At 42.6% G+C, this 19,027-nt stretch overlaps 1 protein-coding gene across 1 annotated transcript; it reads left to right on the forward strand.

The window, feature by feature from the left end:
• Nucleotides 1-397: 397 nt before the first annotated feature.
• Nucleotides 398-1,091, forward strand: LOC133919052 (histone H3.2). The gene has a single exon (XM_062363277.1). The coding sequence runs from the start codon at nt 459-461 to the stop codon at nt 867-869; it is 411 nt and encodes a 136-aa protein (XP_062219261.1). The 5' UTR covers nt 398-458; the 3' UTR covers nt 870-1,091.
• Nucleotides 1,092-19,027: the final 17,936 nt, after the last annotated feature.

Here is a 19,027-nt window from a genome sequence, read left to right on the forward strand (position 1 = left end):
CCATTACGAATATTTGGAAATCGAAATCCTAATCCAGCGCCCAAACACGAAAAAAAAAAAATCCATTTTCGCAATCCCTCCCGTCGTCCCGCGCTCTTTTACTTTCACCGCGAAACCAAACCAAACTGCCAAGCTGGCGCGGCACCAGAAAAAAAATTCAAAAACCATTTCCGTCCACTGATCTGTAGGCCCATTGATCCTCCCAACCAAAGGCAGCCAATAGGAACCCATCGCTCCCCATCACGCGGATCGCCACCCCTTCCCACCTCATCTTCGCCGTCCATCCACATCCGAAAAAATTCCCGGCTCCCGGCTCCCGGCTCCCGGCTCCCGGCTCCTCCCCCGCTCCCCCCTACAAATAAATACCCTCCCAAAGCCACCGCCTGCAATCACCTCCAGCTCGCTAGAATTCACTCCAAATCCTCCCCAGCTTCCCCACCGGCTCCCAACAAGCACCGATGGCTCGCACGAAGCAGACGGCGCGCAAGTCGACCGGAGGCAAGGCCCCCCGCAAGCAGCTGGCGACCAAGGCGGCGCGCAAGTCGGCGCCGGCCACGGGCGGCGTGAAGAAGCCACACCGCTTCCGCCCCGGCACCGTCGCGCTCAGGGAGATCCGCAAGTACCAGAAGAGCACGGAGCTGCTGATCCGCAAGCTCCCCTTCCAGCGCCTCGTCCGGGAGATCGCGCAGGACTTCAAGACCGACCTCCGCTTCCAGTCGTCCGCCGTCGCCGCGCTGCAGGAGGCCGCCGAGGCGTACCTGGTGGGGCTCTTTGAGGACACCAATCTCTGCGCCATCCACGCCAAGCGCGTTACCATCATGCCCAAGGACATCCAGCTCGCGCGCCGCATCAGGGGCGAGAGGGCCTGACCGAGCTCCCGTCGTCATCTCCATCGCCATCGTTTCCTTCTACTCCGAGTGTCGGCTTCTAGGATCTATGCTTCTCTTGGGTTCCTTGTGGTGGCATGTTAGTATCAGTATGGTTGTTCGTGGTGCTAGGAGAATTTCAGTCGCTGGGTAACCTGCTTGTTTATCTTGCAATGCTGTAATGGTGGTTTCTTATCTTAATGGAAATGAAACTTGACTTGGAAATCCTATCTGAAAGATGTTCCCAGTCTCATTAGCATGTTCGGTATCTGAATTTGGTGTCACGAGCTCTCTTAGATTCTGTGCTACCGGTGCCATTTCAATTTTTTGTGACCACTATTTTGTTAGGTTTTGTAATGTGGTGACGGTTTGAATGTTGTGCGATCACCACATTGAAATCTTCGTGGCGCTTGGATACCTTTTGGGTGGATTTTGTGTTGCCGTATGTTTTGGATTCAGTAAACAACATTTTGTTTGGGTTAAGCTTCAGGCAAACCATGTTCACAAATTGCCATTCAGGGAAGCCATTGTTTCAGGATTTTGCTTCACATACATCTGATCAATTTAGGACGACACGTTTCAGGCATTTGAGCAAAGTAATCATAATCTGACTTTAAAACTTGCACAGATATCTACTTACACAAAAAAGGTCATTACAAGACTATGAAAAACTCGCGCATAAGAACTAAGGGGCTGTTTGTGTAGAACGAGAGGACTCAGAGAAAGAAGAATCCAGCACACTGATGTATTGATCATGTGAGATATCTATACAAGTGTACAAGCACGGTAGAGCTGCTAACCGTGATCTAGTGGCATGAGAATAACCGTGATCTAGTGTACAAGCAACGTCAGAAGTAATATAAGGTAGTTGGCCTTAACAAGTTAGAAATATGGCACTTGACCTCTAGGCAATATAAGTAACTCATGTTAATCAGTGTAGGTAACATAATTAACTCGAAGTTGAGCAATTTAATCTGATCGTCACATCTCCTATAGCAGGTGGGCTGAACTGCCTGCTAGCTCAGCTTTTGTACATGTTAAGTAGTGACAATTCATGGTTATTTCATCTATGGGTATATGCTACACTATGTTTTTCCTATGCTACAAGGCATCATCAAAACAATGACATGCCCTATGCTGAACCCCAAGTTATCTCGAGTCCCAATTTCCCAACAATGATTCAATTCTGCTTCTATTAGAATATTGAGCTGATGTAAAGATGGATGTTTCTTAATTCCTGATGATTTGATCAAGGCAATAATGTAAAATGATCACATAATTACTGTGAAATGATTCTTTACGTATAAAATCAATTAATCATATTAGAATATGCGATATTAGGAAGATGATAGTGTATTCAATTAAAATTTGCTGAATTATCTCTACATAGAAGCTATCTGTTAAGCCTTCCGTTTGCATTTACCATCATGTCAGCAGCTAACTATGTCCAACGATAGCTTCTTGTTTCTACATATTGCAAATGCAAAAGGTAAACATAATTCAAAAGCTATACAGTATATAATTTTTCACAATGAAATGGTTGCTTTCACAATTCATGGAACATTTAATTTTACTTGAATGGAAAATAGAGACACATATTGAGTCATGAAGCACTTCACTGGATTAAGGAAACACAGCTACTAATCGTCTCAAAAGAAAAGGGAAGCACAACTAGTTGAGAAGAGAATACATTCACATGTTGTTGCTTTAGCAAATACTAAATGCTTTCCCGGTAATTGAAATGGAGTTGAGTTGGATCCGCTATACATTGTTCTTGTTTTGAATTTGGACTATATATCTCACACAGCTACACTGGGCGCATGACCAGGCTCACAGCGCATATGAGTTTTTTTGTCGCAGTTCGACCGACTTCGTCCCGACGACGTGGTATAGACGCCGTACAGCTACTTGGCCATCCAAGGCCGTGCGGGTTTGGGTCTGTCTTCGTTATGTACCCGCGACGAGGAGTACTGGCTTACGAAGACACCGCTTGTCTTCGATATCTTCATCGAGGAGTACTCCCCGCACCGCGTCATACGGCAGTTCGGGTGCTACCAGGCTTTCTTCCTCGTCCACATTTGCACTGTTCCAGTGCACGTCCATAGGTAATTATAATCAAGTAAATAATTCGTAACATTCGTCGTATGAACCATTCACGACAAACCTAGAAAAGTATTTCTTACAAAGCTACTTATACACGAAGTGACCACTCAAAAACTCTATCGGGAGTCTAACTTTAGTCATGAAGTGACCACACAACTGAACTTTAACCATTAAACGACATCACCTCTGTCCTGGCGTAATCTGCAGACACGAATTAACCGCACCACTTAACTTTTACCATGAAATGACAACACATTTGTCCTTGCGCGGTATATAGACAAGAAGTGACAACACATGACAACTTTTATCAAAAATTAAATGACAATACATGTACCTTGATACAAGGAATCTTTGTCCAGCATCAATACCAAAACTTTTCCATTCTTCAAGAGGGAATCCAATACTCATGCACCCCTCTAAGCCCTTTCACCCACTCATTTCTTCAAAAGGGAATCCAATGCTTCTGCCTTCCTCCACCATAAATAACCCAACCTTCATACATAGATACACCACTTATTTCTCAGTTTTCTCAACTGCAATATCTTCCTCAGCTCCACCAAACCCACCCAAGAAACATTGTGGGATTTTCATCCCCCATGGGGTCGAACCATCGATGTGCTTCTGTGGTGACCGTTGTAGGCTTCGCGAGTCCCAGAACATCTCTTACACTTATGGGCTGCGCTTCTTCATGTGTGCCAACTACCAATACGACAAGCCTCAATATGGACCGTATAAGTATCCACGGTATAGCAACACAGATCAGCCACATCTTTCCCGATTTCACACACTGTTTTACTAATATCTCATCTTGTTCTATATGTCCAGTCTCCTCCATTTATCTGTGACTTTATTGAATGGCTCGACATTGAGCAAAATGAAGACCAGAAGCGGTGGGTCGACATGACCATACGGTGGAGGGAAGCTTATGCACGCCAGGAGTACGAGCAACAACAAGAGGAACTACGCCTGAAGCGGCAGGAAGAAGAGCGCATGAGGAAGGCAACACAGGACCATACCGCGGCACAGGCCCGCGAAGCTGAGAGGGAAAGGAAGCGGGAGAGCGCCCGTCGCGCTAAGGCGGCAGGTCTCGATACCCTGCTAAAGGGCAAATATCCTAGGTGCACTTGGTAGAGAGTATCTAATGTAACCTGACATGTTTTCACTCCTTAAGTCATGTTATGATTAGGAGCAGTGCACTATTAAGTAGGTCTTTGTGCGAACCGTATATGCCACTTTTTTTTTGTCATCGTGGTTACAGTCTCATGTAATATTTTTCACCATATGTATAATCTTATGTTTGTCGCCGTTTGTAACCTCATTGCCGCATAATATGCTGCGAGTGCTTCACATATATAATTTGTTCACAAATATTGATTTTGTATCCTCCTAACAATACGTAAACTACTCCAAAATATCGCTTACCCATTATACCGTATTAGCCATTTTTTAACCATTTTAATTCCAAATTTTACAAAATAACAATTTCAAATATCGAGCAACATTTTGCAATATATTTTGTAACTTAAAAAAATGGCGTACCCGCCCATTGGGAGGGCGGTTGGAATGTACCCGCCCTCTCAATGGGCGGCTGCCCCTACCCACCCCCTGAGAGGGCGGTTGGGCCCCTTGCCACCCTCTCGGGGGCGGTAAGGAGCCCTTACCGCCCTCTGAGAGGGCTGCAGCCCTTTCAGAAGACGGCAACCACCTAGTTTTGCAAATACTGCACAGAGAAATCTAATTATTTAAATTTTTAATCGAAAAAATAAAAAAATAAAAAATTCTAACACAGACCCACCTTCATATACAACCTATCAAACAGTCGAGAGCAATGCAATAGGGCCTATGCAGCAAACCAAACACGGCCTCATTGCATTGCACTGGTTAGGCTTGGGCCGGCCTAGGGTACCTAATGGCCTGGGCAACGTTAACCCAAGCAACCAAACAGACCATAACAGTAGCTAAGACGTCAAACTCTACTCTAAACTGGCTTAAACCTTGCCCCACAAGGTTATGTGCAGGTTCTATCTACCTACGATTGCACGCTACACAGGAGTCTACACGTCTGCTCCATCTGACAGCAGACTGGTATACAGAAAACATCTGAACTTAAGGGCGCGTTTGGCATGCTGAAACGTTTCAGTTTCTTGCGTGAATCGATAGAATCAGTTCCAAACGGTGTTACGCGCGAGCGATTCTCGTGAGAAACGGCTGAAACGTTTCACTGATTTTAGCCTGCACGTGAGAAACGGCCTGAGGCCAGTTCCGCTGGAGAAACGGGCCAACGTTTAATCCTTTTCAAGTTAAACCAGATAAAATAGGTCACATTTGAATGGTTCTTCATCCAAAAAAAGTTTTGTTATTTTTTATGAACCATATTTATCTCTGTGAATTTTGATATCCTTTTTAAGAATCTGAATCCAGACGTTTGGTTGCAAGAAACGTTTCAGATTCTCCGGTGATTCTCTAGAATCCCTGCCAAACGCACCAAAACGTGCCCAGATTCACCTTGAAACGTTTCTAGGGAGAATCTGAAACCGAAACGTTTCTGAAAGAATCTGGAGCCCTGCCAAACGAGCCCTAAACCTCCAACTGCTGACTGATGCACAAAGGCATCTGAATTTCAGAAATCAACCTGATACGATACTTGCAGGAGAGATATGACCGTTTGTTGCATTGTGTGTGCTGCATGGCATGCACAAACTGATGAAGGCAAATGGCTATCCTCAGTAGCCTCCAATCTCTGACTGATACACAGACAGCATCAGAATTTGAAGCTTGATTCTGTTGAGGAAAATATGAATTTCAATGTTTTCTTGGGCTTCTTTCTTTTGCTGGACCGGCTGGCCCATGCTTCCATGTGCTATCCAGACCCATTAGGGGCTGAACAAAATCGGCTGGGCAGCTAGGGCAGGCAGCAGAGAGGATAGCAGGCGGAGAGAGCTGGTGGCGGCTGCGCAACCCTCAGCGATTTCTTCGGAAGTCGTTGAGATGGAGGGCGTGGAGGTCTCCATATCTAGGCCGGCTTCCTCTCCCTGCGCAGGAAGAAAATCACTTTCCCCTTTTGGTTTTCTCACTGTCTCCTTCTTCGATTTGATTGTCATCCGTGATTTGGAGTTGAAAATACCTCTGTGCTCCAATCTGGGTGCTTCGGTTCTTGAAGAGATTGTGTGGGGAGTCACTGTGTTGGTGTTGCTCGGAGCCGTGAAAGCTAAGACTCGCCCGTACGCACTGTTGCGGTGCAGTGAGGCATTGTATCTCCGACTTTCTCGCCGACGGCTACTGCGGCGAATAGGATTTCTGGGTCAGCGGCTTGTTTGACGTGCCCTGCCTCGTTGATTGACTCGTTTGAGTGCATCGCACTGTGAGTATATCCACTTCGCATCTCCCTCCCCTCTCTGTAAATCTGGACAGTTTAGGTGCTTATTTTCCTTGCTCGGTGATGAATACATATACAGAGACTGGACAGAATTTTGAGTACAATAGTTAGTTTTGTGCATTATCTAAGAGTTTGTTTCTATTTGGTGGTCACTGGTATCTAAGTTCCTTGTATGACCTGATCTGATCTGGTCAACTGAATTGAATGCTTTGGTTATCACTCTGGTGAATTGCCTGAAACTTGAGTTGATAGCTGCTGTCTGTACCGAGTGTATGTCTCTTTTGTTTCCTGACTCAGTAGCCAAATTAGCCCTTTGGCTTCTTATTAGATTTTACTATTGTGTGATTGTTCTTGGCACAACATTCTTCACTCAGTTTGTGACAGCAGCTAAGACCAGAGTGATAATATATCTTCTTTAGATACTGCTCAAGTTCTAATCTAGTTGTTATCTGTGAATTTTGTCCAGTCAATGATGTATTCTTTAGAACAGTTAGGGAGGAGGCTTGTTTATGTCCTGAGGCCAACTGTTATGCTTATTCTGAGAGCTCTTTTATTCTTCATAAGCACCTATTGTCTAGATTTTGTGATATACATGATTATGAAATCTGATAATTTTACTTTATTGTTATTCTTTTCAAAGGTCATGTATACTTGTTTCATGTTGTTATCCTTTTGTCTCTGTATATGTGGAATAATATCATTGCTCAAATTATCACATTTGCTACAACAGATTCAATCTTGAAGAGGTGGCAGGTCCCCTCCATCAAACGGATGAGCACTGTCACTTACGACACAAACCCTGAAAACATGGAAAGCAAACCGCTGAAATCAACTACTAATAACTTTTTCACTCGTTACAAGAAAGAAGTGACAGAGCCCCAGATTAATGAAAAAGAAATGTAGATTTAAACATGAAGGGAAAGAGGCAACTGCACGCTGTTACTTCATGGTTCCGAAGCATGATATGTGACAAAACCTAGTTCCTGAAAGGCAATGGCTGCGTGAATAATTTTTGCAATACCTAAGTAAGACGTGGAGGGTATCTTTTCCTTTTTCTTTTCATAAAAAAGAGAGAGTGAAGGACAACTGACAGTACTCTCGATACGGCAGGGAAGGTAGGATTTAAGCCTGGCTGTGTTTTTTCGTAATTCAATTGTCCCATTGGAAATGAACTTGAAAGGCCAACCCCCTGGATGTAGGAAAAGGAAGGAATTAACATAACCAAATATTTGATATGAAGTGGCCAGAGGTTTGCAAAAAACATATGAATCTTTGGCAGAAGCTTATATTCCATATGTCATCCATAATGGGCTAATGAGGCACACAAGATCGTCACCAACAGGAGAAGATAAAATAGTTTCTTCACACCTGATCTATTAGCTGATTCAGTTTGTTAGCTCGTTATCTTTTAGTTCGATTCAATCAAATAAACCATCTAGTAATAATCTGTCAGGAACTCTACTGTTAGTAGGGTAATAATCCTTTGGTTTTGGCAAGCAGGAATAAACAAAGTAGATTATGTCAGTCCATCTTCTCCACAGATCTCTCTCTCCCCCACTGCTGCACATTTCCCTCCCATGTGTGCACCACTTCCTCTTTCAATGCGTGCATCTCTAGGGCCTTGCAGCCTGGTGCCCTAGGGCCATGTCCACCCATGGGCTCACCTCACATAGTCACATGTTGCGGTTTTTATCCGAGGACCGTGACATGGTTGTATTAGGAAATATTGGACTAAATATTGTGGGGTGGGCACTATTGTGAGGATAAGATTCTTCACTCCAAGGTACAGTTGATCACAGTGGAAATCAACCAGTTACCACTAGTTATTAGTTATGGGTGATATGGATAGTTTTGGTTGGCTTTCAGCTAAACCCCCTGAACTGCACATTGTAGAAGGCTTATGAAACACAAAATTTATGAAAAATGGCATTGAAAATGTCTTCTTCAAAACGTAAGACCAGCTGATCTATGGCAATCCAGAGGGACTTTTTTCTTTGCACTGGAATTTTTTTATTTACTGCCCTTCATATGAAACATACAATAAATTCTTCTATCCTAGAGATGAAGCATGTGAAAAAAAAAAAAACAGGACAAAGGCACAACTAACGTAAACTTGAGATGAATCATACAATAACAGTTGAATTCTGGAGGCCTAGAGCCACATAATCTCAGGATAACAGGGAAGTTTATTGGATGCATCACATATGAAAAGAACTTTAAGAATAGTGTCTAGTGCTCTGGACTTTCCACACTTGCAGCAAAGTTCATAGGACACATTATGTAGCACAATCTGACAAGAGTTCTGGACAATGCTTTACTCTTCAAGAATTACATAAATTCTAAAGCACAGGCCAAAGGTTGATTCTAGAGTCTACGGTTCAAATGCTTTATGATTGTGCAGCATGCCAACACCCCTTGAAAGAATGAAGCACAGAAGAACCACCCCAAAAGAAAATCCAAGGATTTGCTAAAGGTTTGCAGAAAGGAAAGTTCAATAGCACATCCATGTTGTTATCGAGAGGTAAATCAACACAGGGTTATTTTTCATAATAAATTCAATATAGGATTACTAGCACGCTGCTTGGATATAGGAGACGCATAATGCAAATTCACCACCATAGTGAAGGACAATGTTGCAATTACCTGAAACAAAATATTTCCAGGTTGAGTAGGAGCATCCAACATGGCAAACTGCATTGCAGGTTGTTCTGAATCTGCAAAACCTTTTCCGACACATCTTCTTATTTGACTTTTACCTTTACAGCTTTTCTTTTTTGGCCTCTTTGCTCTTGTACTGCTCGAGTAGTCCATTGCTTGTTCTGATTCATTGTCTGTGGTACTAGCAGATAAGGATATCTGGATGTCCTCAACGTCAGGCTGAGCTGCTGATGCATCGATGCTGGCTTGTTTCTGTAGGATTTCTTCAACTTCCTTCACCAGTTCTACTGAACATTGATCTAGCACTCTGTACGATTCCTCACATTCTGATGCCTGAGCAACAAGATGAAGCATTATGCTTAGGTGTTCAGTATGGCGGGTGCCGAACAAGATGAAGCAGAGGCTTAGGCTTGTATCAAGGAGCTCTGATTCACATCTTGGTAGTGCCAAAACCTGATAATGCTACAATCAGATTGTACCAGAGTGGTTTCTTGAACTAAAACACCTAGGGATGAACGCGAAAATCCTGTCCCGTCCCGCAACTGTATCCTGTTTTATCCCGGCTGTTTTCGTTTTTTGGGTTTTTTGGCGGGAACGACGGAAACAGGACGGACTCATCCGAAAACGGGTGAGGTCTCATCCCACCCATTTTTGCGGAATCCCGTTTTTATTCGAGATTCCCGTTTTCGGCCCGTTTTGAAGACAGGAGGGCAACACATCGATGCAGCCCAACCCACGTCCCACCATGCGGCCAGGCCAACGCACTTATGCACCAAATGCCCACTTGCCTAGCGGCCAGCGCCCGTGCAAACGCAACCCTAGTTGGCTTCAAGCCTCCAATCGCCTTCTGCCCTTCTTCATGCAGCCGCCACCAATCGCCCTCCAATCCACCACCGCCGCCTTCTCCACGGAGTCTGCATCGGCCTAGTGTTCTGCGCCACGTCCGCGTGCGACTGTTCTGGCGCCACAGATGCGCTGAGTCGCCGACGGCCTGCCCTCGCCATCTCGCCTCCTCAGCTCGTCCGGTCGTCGTGCGCCACGGAGCCGCTAAAGCTTGACGAGCTGTCGATGCCGCCTACTGGAGAAGGCCGTTCCGGCTCGAGGCCATCGGAGAAGCACTTAGGCTTGGGCCGCTTGCTGCTAGCACCGCCGGTGCTGCCTTCTTCTGTTAACGCCAATAGTTCCACTTCAGGTAAACCGGAGAAACTTTTGTGACAGCATACGCCATGTAGTGGTTGTGTTCATCTAATTGTTAATTGATATGTTTAAGCATCAAGTGGAAAACAAAGATGAAGCATGCTATATCCACTTGTTATTTGTTCTATGAAAATACAACCTTCTTTCTTTAAAATATACAATTTTGTAAGCGTAAAATGCATAACTTGGAACTCAACACGGTATCTCGGTATGTGAGATATCCAATTGCAGTATATGTTTGGGGTAGTTCGATCTATAATATGTTTCAGCCAATACTTCAAATTTCTTGCCACTTGTTGTATATACTATTTGTTGGCTTGAATTGTTTTGGGTTTTGAAGGAAAACAAAGGGAAAATAAACAGATCGTGATTCCTATCTTTGAAAGGTCAGATCCAAATTTCAAACTTGGAGATATGGGGGCACTTATAGCTCTGGGTCGAAGTATTAAAGGAAAACAACCATAGACAGTAAATATCTAGGGATATGTTGTGAAGTATTGGGGTATAAGTGGCATTCTAGAAGTTGGATCATATGCTTGCCAACTGATAAGAATATGCCTTCTAGTACTAGGGATATGTTGTGAAGTATTGGAGTATAAGTGGCATACTAGAAGTTGGATCATATGCTTGCCAAGTGATAAGAATATGCCTTCTAGCACTAAAGCTTCTCTTGTTGTGAATTTTTGGCGAATAAGTATTATTTTGCAACATGATGTATGTTTGGATCATGAAAACAAGTTGGCATAATAGCTATAATTTAACTGTATAAATATAGACAAAATTAGTTTAAATCAATATTCTCTGACTAGCGGGTTTAAATCAATATATTTGTTCTGTTTTATTTTTTACACAAGCACATAAACAAATTGGATTCTGTTTAACTTCATACTGGTTTTGGCAAAGCTAGAAGGAAAATATCCATCACTTCTTCCTGTCTGAAATGCACTGTTATTTAAATTTGGGTAAAATTCACAAGTAGTGATGTCTTTTCGTTTCTCATATATGCTTTCTGTATGCATTCTGAGGATGCTTCTTCTAGCTTTCAAGCTATGAATCCAATAGCATATAGATGTGATTTGTTATATGGCACTTGTATGTCTGATATCCTCATGCATGCTATTCTTGTCAGGCTCGAAGAGAAAGCCAAGCGACGGTGCTAGTCAGAGTGTAGCTCTTGGTGTGATAGCATCATCTTCAACGCCTGTAGTTGAGAGGGTCTCTGTTGATGATGAGGGTGGTACACAAGGGTAGGGGCAGCAGGGTGATGTTGTTCATATTGATGATGAGGAGACTGAGACTGCTACAAAGAGGCCAAAGCGAGCTACTGAGTGTGGGTTGGATACAAAGAAGGGTATCTCACTTGATGTTTCAGCTAGGTAGAATTCAACCTATCTGATGCTAAGTGATGTCTTGTACTAAAGGTCTGCTTTTATGAGGCTCAAGTCTTTGAATCGCCGTTGGTATGAGAAAATTTCTCCATCTTTAGATGAATGGGACATGGCTATACAAATTTTTCAGTGCTTGAAGAAATTCTATGATCTTACTGAACTTCTCTCTGGTAATTCTTACCCTACTGCAAACTTGTTTTATAAAAGATTTCTGTGAGATAAAGGAATTGCTTGATAAATGGTCTATTAGTGGAAATTCCACTATTAGTGAAATGGTAATTGCTATAAGTGAAAAGTTTGAGAAATATTGGAAGAAGTCTAATACTTCTCTTGCTGTGGCATGCTTCCTTGATCCTAGGTACAAGAAAAAGCTTGTAGAATTCTTCATGAAAAAGTTCTATGGTGATTACTATCTAGTTAAAGTTGAAGAATTTGTTAGTGTTATAAAGAAGCTATATCAATTTTATGCTAGTTCAGCACCTGCATCTTCAAAGGCAAAGAGTATTGTGAATGAACATAGTACCTCAGTAGATCCATTAATGGAAAATCGAGATGCTGAACTTGAAAGCTTCTTATATGATGATGGTGGCCCTGATAGTGATGATTCAAGTGAGTTGGATAAGTACATTGCAGAGCCACTTTGAAGCAAAGTAAGTTTGATATTTTAGGATATTGGAAGAACAAAACAGAAAGTTATCCTATTCTTTCACAAATTGCTCATGATATGATGGTCATACAAGTGTCAACGGTTGCTTCAGAGTCTGCTTTTAGTGCTGGTGGTCGTGTTATTGATCCTTATTGCAGCCGCCTTAATCCTGACAAGTATTGATTTGCACGAAGGATTGGGTAACTGCAGCAAGAAAATGTGAAAATTGTAAAAAGTTTGTCAGTTATAATTATGCAAGAATTTACTTCTTATGTATTTATCTTTGAATTTTCAGATTCTAAGAATGTTGCTTCAATTGTGACTGATCTGGAGGTTGTAGAGGCCTATTCTGAAACAGAGTTGCAAGAGGTATGAGCATTTATTTTAGCCAAATAGAACTGAATATCATGCTTATTTCAGGTCTTTGTAGTTTTTTCTTTAAAAATATAGTCTGATTATCTCCTTTCCATGAAATGCAAAATTTCAGGAGGAGAATGAACAAATAACTGAAACTGAAAGTGATCCCGATAAGATGAACGATTCGGAGGAGTTGTAGGCTGACAATGATGGAAAAAGAAATGTCTTGGTGTCTTGCTATCTTATATTCTTATCTAGCTATCCTATCTTTTGAGAACTTTTATTCATCGTATGTACGATTGTATGTATGGTTAAATACTTAAACTGTTGTATGTGGTCATTTTGGTATGTCATGTACTCTGAGTGTGGACAAAGTCTCGAACTTGTTAAACACTTAAAATGTTGCATGTGGACTGTGGTCACTTTGGTATGTCACTGATTTCAGGTTTGCAAGAATTGAAAAAGGTAGAGGCTTAATAGCCTAAATGTATCTTTGTTAGCTGTTAAGGATTTCAAGTTTTCTGAACAACAGCTTGAAGAATGTTCTGTGAGCCTTCGAAGTAAAATGATAGAAAAACCATCAGAGGTAATGTGCAGATTATAACCTTGACAGTGTATTATTGCTTCATTTAAAACTAGTGTTTGATTAGTTGATTGCTGTTATATACTGTACAAATTTAAAACCAGTGTTGGATGCATTACTCATGGAGGTAAACACTAGTCTCTTTTCAAGTTTCGCTTAATCTCAACCATTAGTCTGACATTTATCGGTTCCTATTTTTGTACCATTTAACAGGGCATTGACAAGAGAATACATTTCCCGGGGTTTGCTTCATCCTGATCCAAGCAGCTTGTATCATGCTTGTGTTGTTGTATCCTACTTCCTTTTTTTCTCTTCAAATTTTCATGCGGGATCTGTAAGTTGACCCTTATGCTCCATCAAACTATTGTGCAGCGTAGGAAATTGGAGATGTACTGACACTAACCCATAATGTACATATGTTAGCACTAATATGCATCATTCTTTTCCTTTGAAGGGGAGCTCTGAGGTCATGGAATAACAGGTTTACAAAGCCCATCGATGGGCAAGAAAGCAGAGAAAGCACGACAATTTTTATAAAAAAGATAAATCTAACAAAACTGGAGGAAAACAAGTAGTGTCTCAATAGTAAATCGCCCCTATGTATTGATCAGTAGCCTAAACATCCTTGCCAGTTGCAAATGAAATGCGATCACACCTTCCCGATTTTAATCACTGGTTTTCGTTCGGTACCAACATTTTTTCGCTCAGATTTGTTCCTTTTCGTATAACCGGCAATCCCGTGATCGTTTTCATTTTTGGGTTTCCCGTTTTCGTTTCCGTCTGGTTGATAAAATGTGAAAGTGAAAACGGTTACGGTGTTTTCCCGACCATTCTCGCCCGTTTTCATCCCTAAAAACACCAAGGGGAGGACAGGTCTAACATTAATTAGCTTCTTTATAACAGAGGCATAAGAAAACTTCAACGTAATAGCATTACGGGGTTAGTAAATTATCAGATCACACATTAATGAACAATTTGCAGATTGTCCATGAATAAACTTATTTCCTTTTAACATAATTGTTTGATGTTACCTTCCTAAGTTCTGATTACCACTTGCTCGACATTATTACTACAACTTCGGCTATGAATCGACAAGCTTGGCAAGTGAAGCATGGAAGGACAACACAATATAGTCATGCTGCAATGCCATGCTAATCGTGGTAACCAAACTTGTGTTTCTCTAAAATTTGATATGCATTCACCCTCATCAGATCAACTCCTGACTCCTAACAAAAACAAAAGATCTCATGCCATAGGAAAATAAAGGAAGTTTAATTATGAAAGAGTCATATCATCATGTCTTTGTTTATTCCGCAAAGGGTCATAGTGATTTTTTGTAACGTTAAATTCAGATATTTGTTTCAAATTCCAAAACTTCTTGTTTATTTCAGGAGATAATCACAATTTGACCAGAGCATTGCATATGCACCCAAGATATGGATGTCAACAACTGCAGAGAAGAAATTCGGTCATTGATACCTTCCCTAAAAACACAAATTAAGACCACATAGGTTGAATAACCACACTCAGTGGTGAATTTCTGCATATATCATCACACTTATGTTTTAAAGACTCAATCCCAGGAATAATTTTAAGCTAATTAAAAGCAAAAGTTGATGTTGGTGAGTTCGTCATTTCTATTGCATCATGTCAATATCCTAGGAATAGTTGAATGGTTGAAATCAATGCAATGAAGACATGCTAATAAATATTTCTAGCATATAGTTCTGGCTACCAATTGTATTCCCCTTCTCTCAAACAAAATTAGTCCTAAAACCCATATAAATAATTTATTTTTACTCCATTTAAGATTATCAAGCAGGGAACTACATGAAATTGTTGGCACTATGAAACCAGATACTAGATTACCTTGTATAAGATTGAATAAATACCAGATGGATGTTATCACTTGTCATGCTAAGGTTCCTTGTCCTGTTGCTGTTTTGTTGCCTCCTGCTTGATTCACATATTGTCACCCTTGCTACATGTTCCAAAGAGTTCCTGGCAAAAAGGGATTATAGTGGCTTCATTAATCAATCAACTACGACATCATCATAAAGGGATCACACCTCGATTTTGGATATCAAGTAATGAGGCACAATCAAATCTTGCAACCATACAAACATATAGGGATCACTAACAGATTGTTGTTGGAGTTGCAAAAGCATTTGGAATATTTCCTAGAGTTACATCTAGTTGCATGCCGCAGTAGGACAGAGCTGCTAACAGAAGTCAAACATGCTTGAACGTAAGGGCTACAAGCAAACCTCGATATGCCTTGAAACCAAAAAAAGACAAGGACCAATGGTAGGACATAAATTATGGTGCGTACCCCTAGTTGAATCAATTGACAGTAGGACCATACCAAATTCTTTTATCATCATGTCTTCCTCAGCAAAGAGAAATGTTTCATATGAATGTACATTTTTTATTGACATGGTTTTTTTCTTTCTTTCTCATGTCTTCATCTATGTGCAGGTAATACTTTACTATATTCAATTGGAAACATAGCAAACAAAAAAAAAACTGAAAGTAAACAACTCGTAGAATCTAGCATTCTGCTCTCAGGTTTTTAAGGGTAGAAATAGAAGTATCATAGATGGATCATCAATGTTGAGTTAGCAATGGTGCTACTAATCGATGAAAAAAGAAAAATAAGATGCGAAAGTCACAGGGGAATTTCAACACTCCACCACCATTTGGACAAGCATTTCGGCCCGTTCAAACCAAATGGATGAAACACGAAGCGCGAAGGACTTAACTCCTCCACCATTTGAAACCATGAAATCATGATATGAGAGAGGGAGGGAGGGTGTGACCTTGGGGTTGGTGTGCGCTGTTGAGGCAACAGCGATTACGGGGAGGAGGTCGAGGTGCGCGGAGGTCGGAGTTGCGCATAACAAAAGAAGAAATCAATGGAGCATGTTGCTCCAGTTGAGGGGAAATGGAGGAGGCGATGACAGATGTGGTAGATGGGGATAACGGTGCTCCTTGGAGCTAGCGAGGTGTGCAAAGCTAGAGTCCATGGGTGAAAGGGGGTTGTGGTGAGCCACTTTGGCCTGTGACGGTGGACATGGAGTCAGAGGCAGGAGGCGAGCAGATGGTGGTTGGGGATGAGACCGGGGAGGTGAGGGTGGTGGGGCTAGGCAAGGAGGAGATGGAGTTGTTGTCCCTCCATTCCCACTGCTCAGTAATTGGATAAGGGATTCATCGAATATTCATCATGAAAAAAGGCTATAGTCGATCCTCAGCATCTAACCATCTAGTCGCGATCGGATGGCTCATGAATACCAACCAATCAGAAACCAAGGTGCCTATCGAGCTTTAGATATGTAAGATAATGCTACCAACATTTATCCTCTGAGCCACAATGTCACATGGGCACTTCCCCTCACTGTTCCCCCCTAAAGAACGTCGGGCGATCCCGTGACGCCCATTTTCCTGCCAGTCGACCCATCTCCTCACGCACTGAAGCACAGCTCGCTCCCCCTCCCTTCCTCTCGCTGACACATGGGCCCCACCTATCATCCCCTCCTCCCGTCGCATGTGAAACCGTTGCCCTCACATCTGCCGCACCCTACGACCGCGAATACGCAACCGCCGCCCTCCCTCATGCCTATAAAGCTACCCAACCCCGTTGCCCTCTCTTTTTCCCCTCAACCTTGCCACCACCATCTCACCATCGTCGAGCCGCCATTGTTGCCACCTGAAGCTCAGCCGCTCGAAGACTGCCGCAGCCGAGCCCTCCCCAACGCACCTGAGGCCGTCATTGGCTTCACAGAAGCACGAGGAACCTCCTACGTCGCTCCTCGCCATTGTTCCGTTGTTGCACGACCATTTCCACCAAGCCCCGATCAGTCTTGCCGCTGCTTCTCCATCATTGGACTTCCCCATTGCACTCCGAGGCTGGCTAACCGACTTTTTGGCACCATAGGACCCCTAGGAAGCCTCCCCGACCCTTGGTTTCTCTTTTTCGTCGTCGTAGCTAAGCCCCCGTCCCAATCATCACCACCACTTCTTTCCATCGCCGACCACTGTCGAGCCATCTTCGGTTGTCGTGGAGCCCTCGGTGAGAATCCCCACCGCCATCTCGTTCGATTGCACCATTTCTTGTCACGTTTGGTAGCTCGTAGTGCTAGATCGTGTGCCTCCAGCGATGCTTTGACCATGTCCGCGGCGGTGTCACCATGTTTTCGTCACCGTCGGCCGCCCACCCTCCCCTTTGCTGTCGGTCGTCCGTTCGTTGATGAACGGCCAAGAATAAACCCAACCCGTACCCCTTCGTGATCTAATTAGAAGCCGCCATGTGGCCTTATAACCCTAGTCGGACTATGTAGCCCACGTCAGCGCCATGTGTCGGCCACATCATCCACCCGAGCCCAGTCAGCATGCTGATGCATTATATAGGTTTTTAGAAATAAAAATAAAGATGTTAATTTTTTTAAATAGGTAATTTTACATTTAGGCCCCTAAACTTTTTGGTTTTCACAAAAATACCCTTTTCAGTACTATTATATTACTTTTAGCCCCTAAGTTTTATATATTTGCATATATGTCCCTAAACTTTTACAAATAAGTCCATACAACTTTTCTTTTTTACAAAATAGCCCTTGTCCTTTTGCAAAAAGACCCCTATGCTTAAAACCTTTATAACTTTTTCATATGAGCTCTGTTTTAGGCGATTATTGTGCTCATGCGATCGTAGCAGCGAGTACTTTCTATTAGTAGGCTTTTATAGTGTTTTACTACTATTTGATGTGTTGTTCTTAGATGTTTGTACTTGCTTATTTCCGGTGTTCGCGAATGTAATAGGAGACGAGTAGTTCGTGAACATGCAGGACTAGACTTTGAAGAGTTTGAGCAACCCACTATTGAAGGCAAGTGTTATTGATCACATTGATCCTATTGTAGGAAAATATGTCTTTTATTTTTAGTTGAATGCTTGTCAATATAAATCCCATGTTTAGGGTTTACTAGTACTTTTCAGATTATCATTGTCACCTGGGTCATAGTTTGGGTGTCGGGGGTAGAAATGCTTAGTCGTGCCATCGAGTCGGGTGGTTTTAACTGTTAATCTATTAAATGGTCTATGCATTATGAACCAATTTGGGTAATCTTTGTAGCAACATGGATCATAGGGATCTAGGTAGGTTAGTTTGGTTGGTATGGCTTCTGTGTGCGCATTGGGTGATGTGCGACTACCTGCTTTAGATCCTAAGGACCGGTTCATGGACATATAAACTGACACAACAATGCAACCATGAGGCTTATATGGGTACGACCTAACCCATTAATTAGATGTTTCCTTATCCTGTATGCACCAGTTGGCTGTTGAGTGGCACAAGAGGAGGCATCTGCAGTGTATGGAATCCCTGTTAGTGGTGAAACCTTAGTGGGTGTGCACATATTTGGATGCACTTTGTAAAGACTTTGTAGTGAAACCACGGTTTTACACCTCGGAAGTGTGAAGCAACACAGGAATCACGACTCGTGGATAAAGTGTGCAACCTCTGCAGAGTGTAAAACTGATATATCAGTCGTGCACATGGTTGAGAGCGGGCTTGGACTTCTTCATGATTGGTGGGGGAATCTTGGATGGTGGTTCTGGTAGTCAGTTGGTGGTAACCCGATGGGTTGGTAGCCGAATATGGAATATTCGGTAAGTTTGGTAGTCGGTTGGAATCCGATGAGCTTCTTGGTGTCACAGATAGTAAATAAGACTGCTAAGCCTTTTAAGTTCTAGGATAGGAGGGCATAGATGCAGTAAACCCGAGTTAAGCATTTCTTATCTTAAGCCCTCATATCATACCTTCCCACACTTGCGGAGTACTTTATGTACTCACACTTACTTCC

This window comes from Phragmites australis, chromosome 5 (assembly GCF_958298935.1).
Source record: "Phragmites australis chromosome 5, lpPhrAust1.1, whole genome shotgun sequence".
Lineage (NCBI taxonomy): Eukaryota > Viridiplantae > Streptophyta > Magnoliopsida > Poales > Poaceae > Phragmites > Phragmites australis.

Bases quoted from the DNA above. Each gene is read 5' to 3' on its own strand.
- LOC133919052 (XM_062363277.1), top strand. From the start codon at position 459: ATGGCTCGCACGAAGCAGACGGCGCGCAAGTCGACCGGAGGCAAGGCC.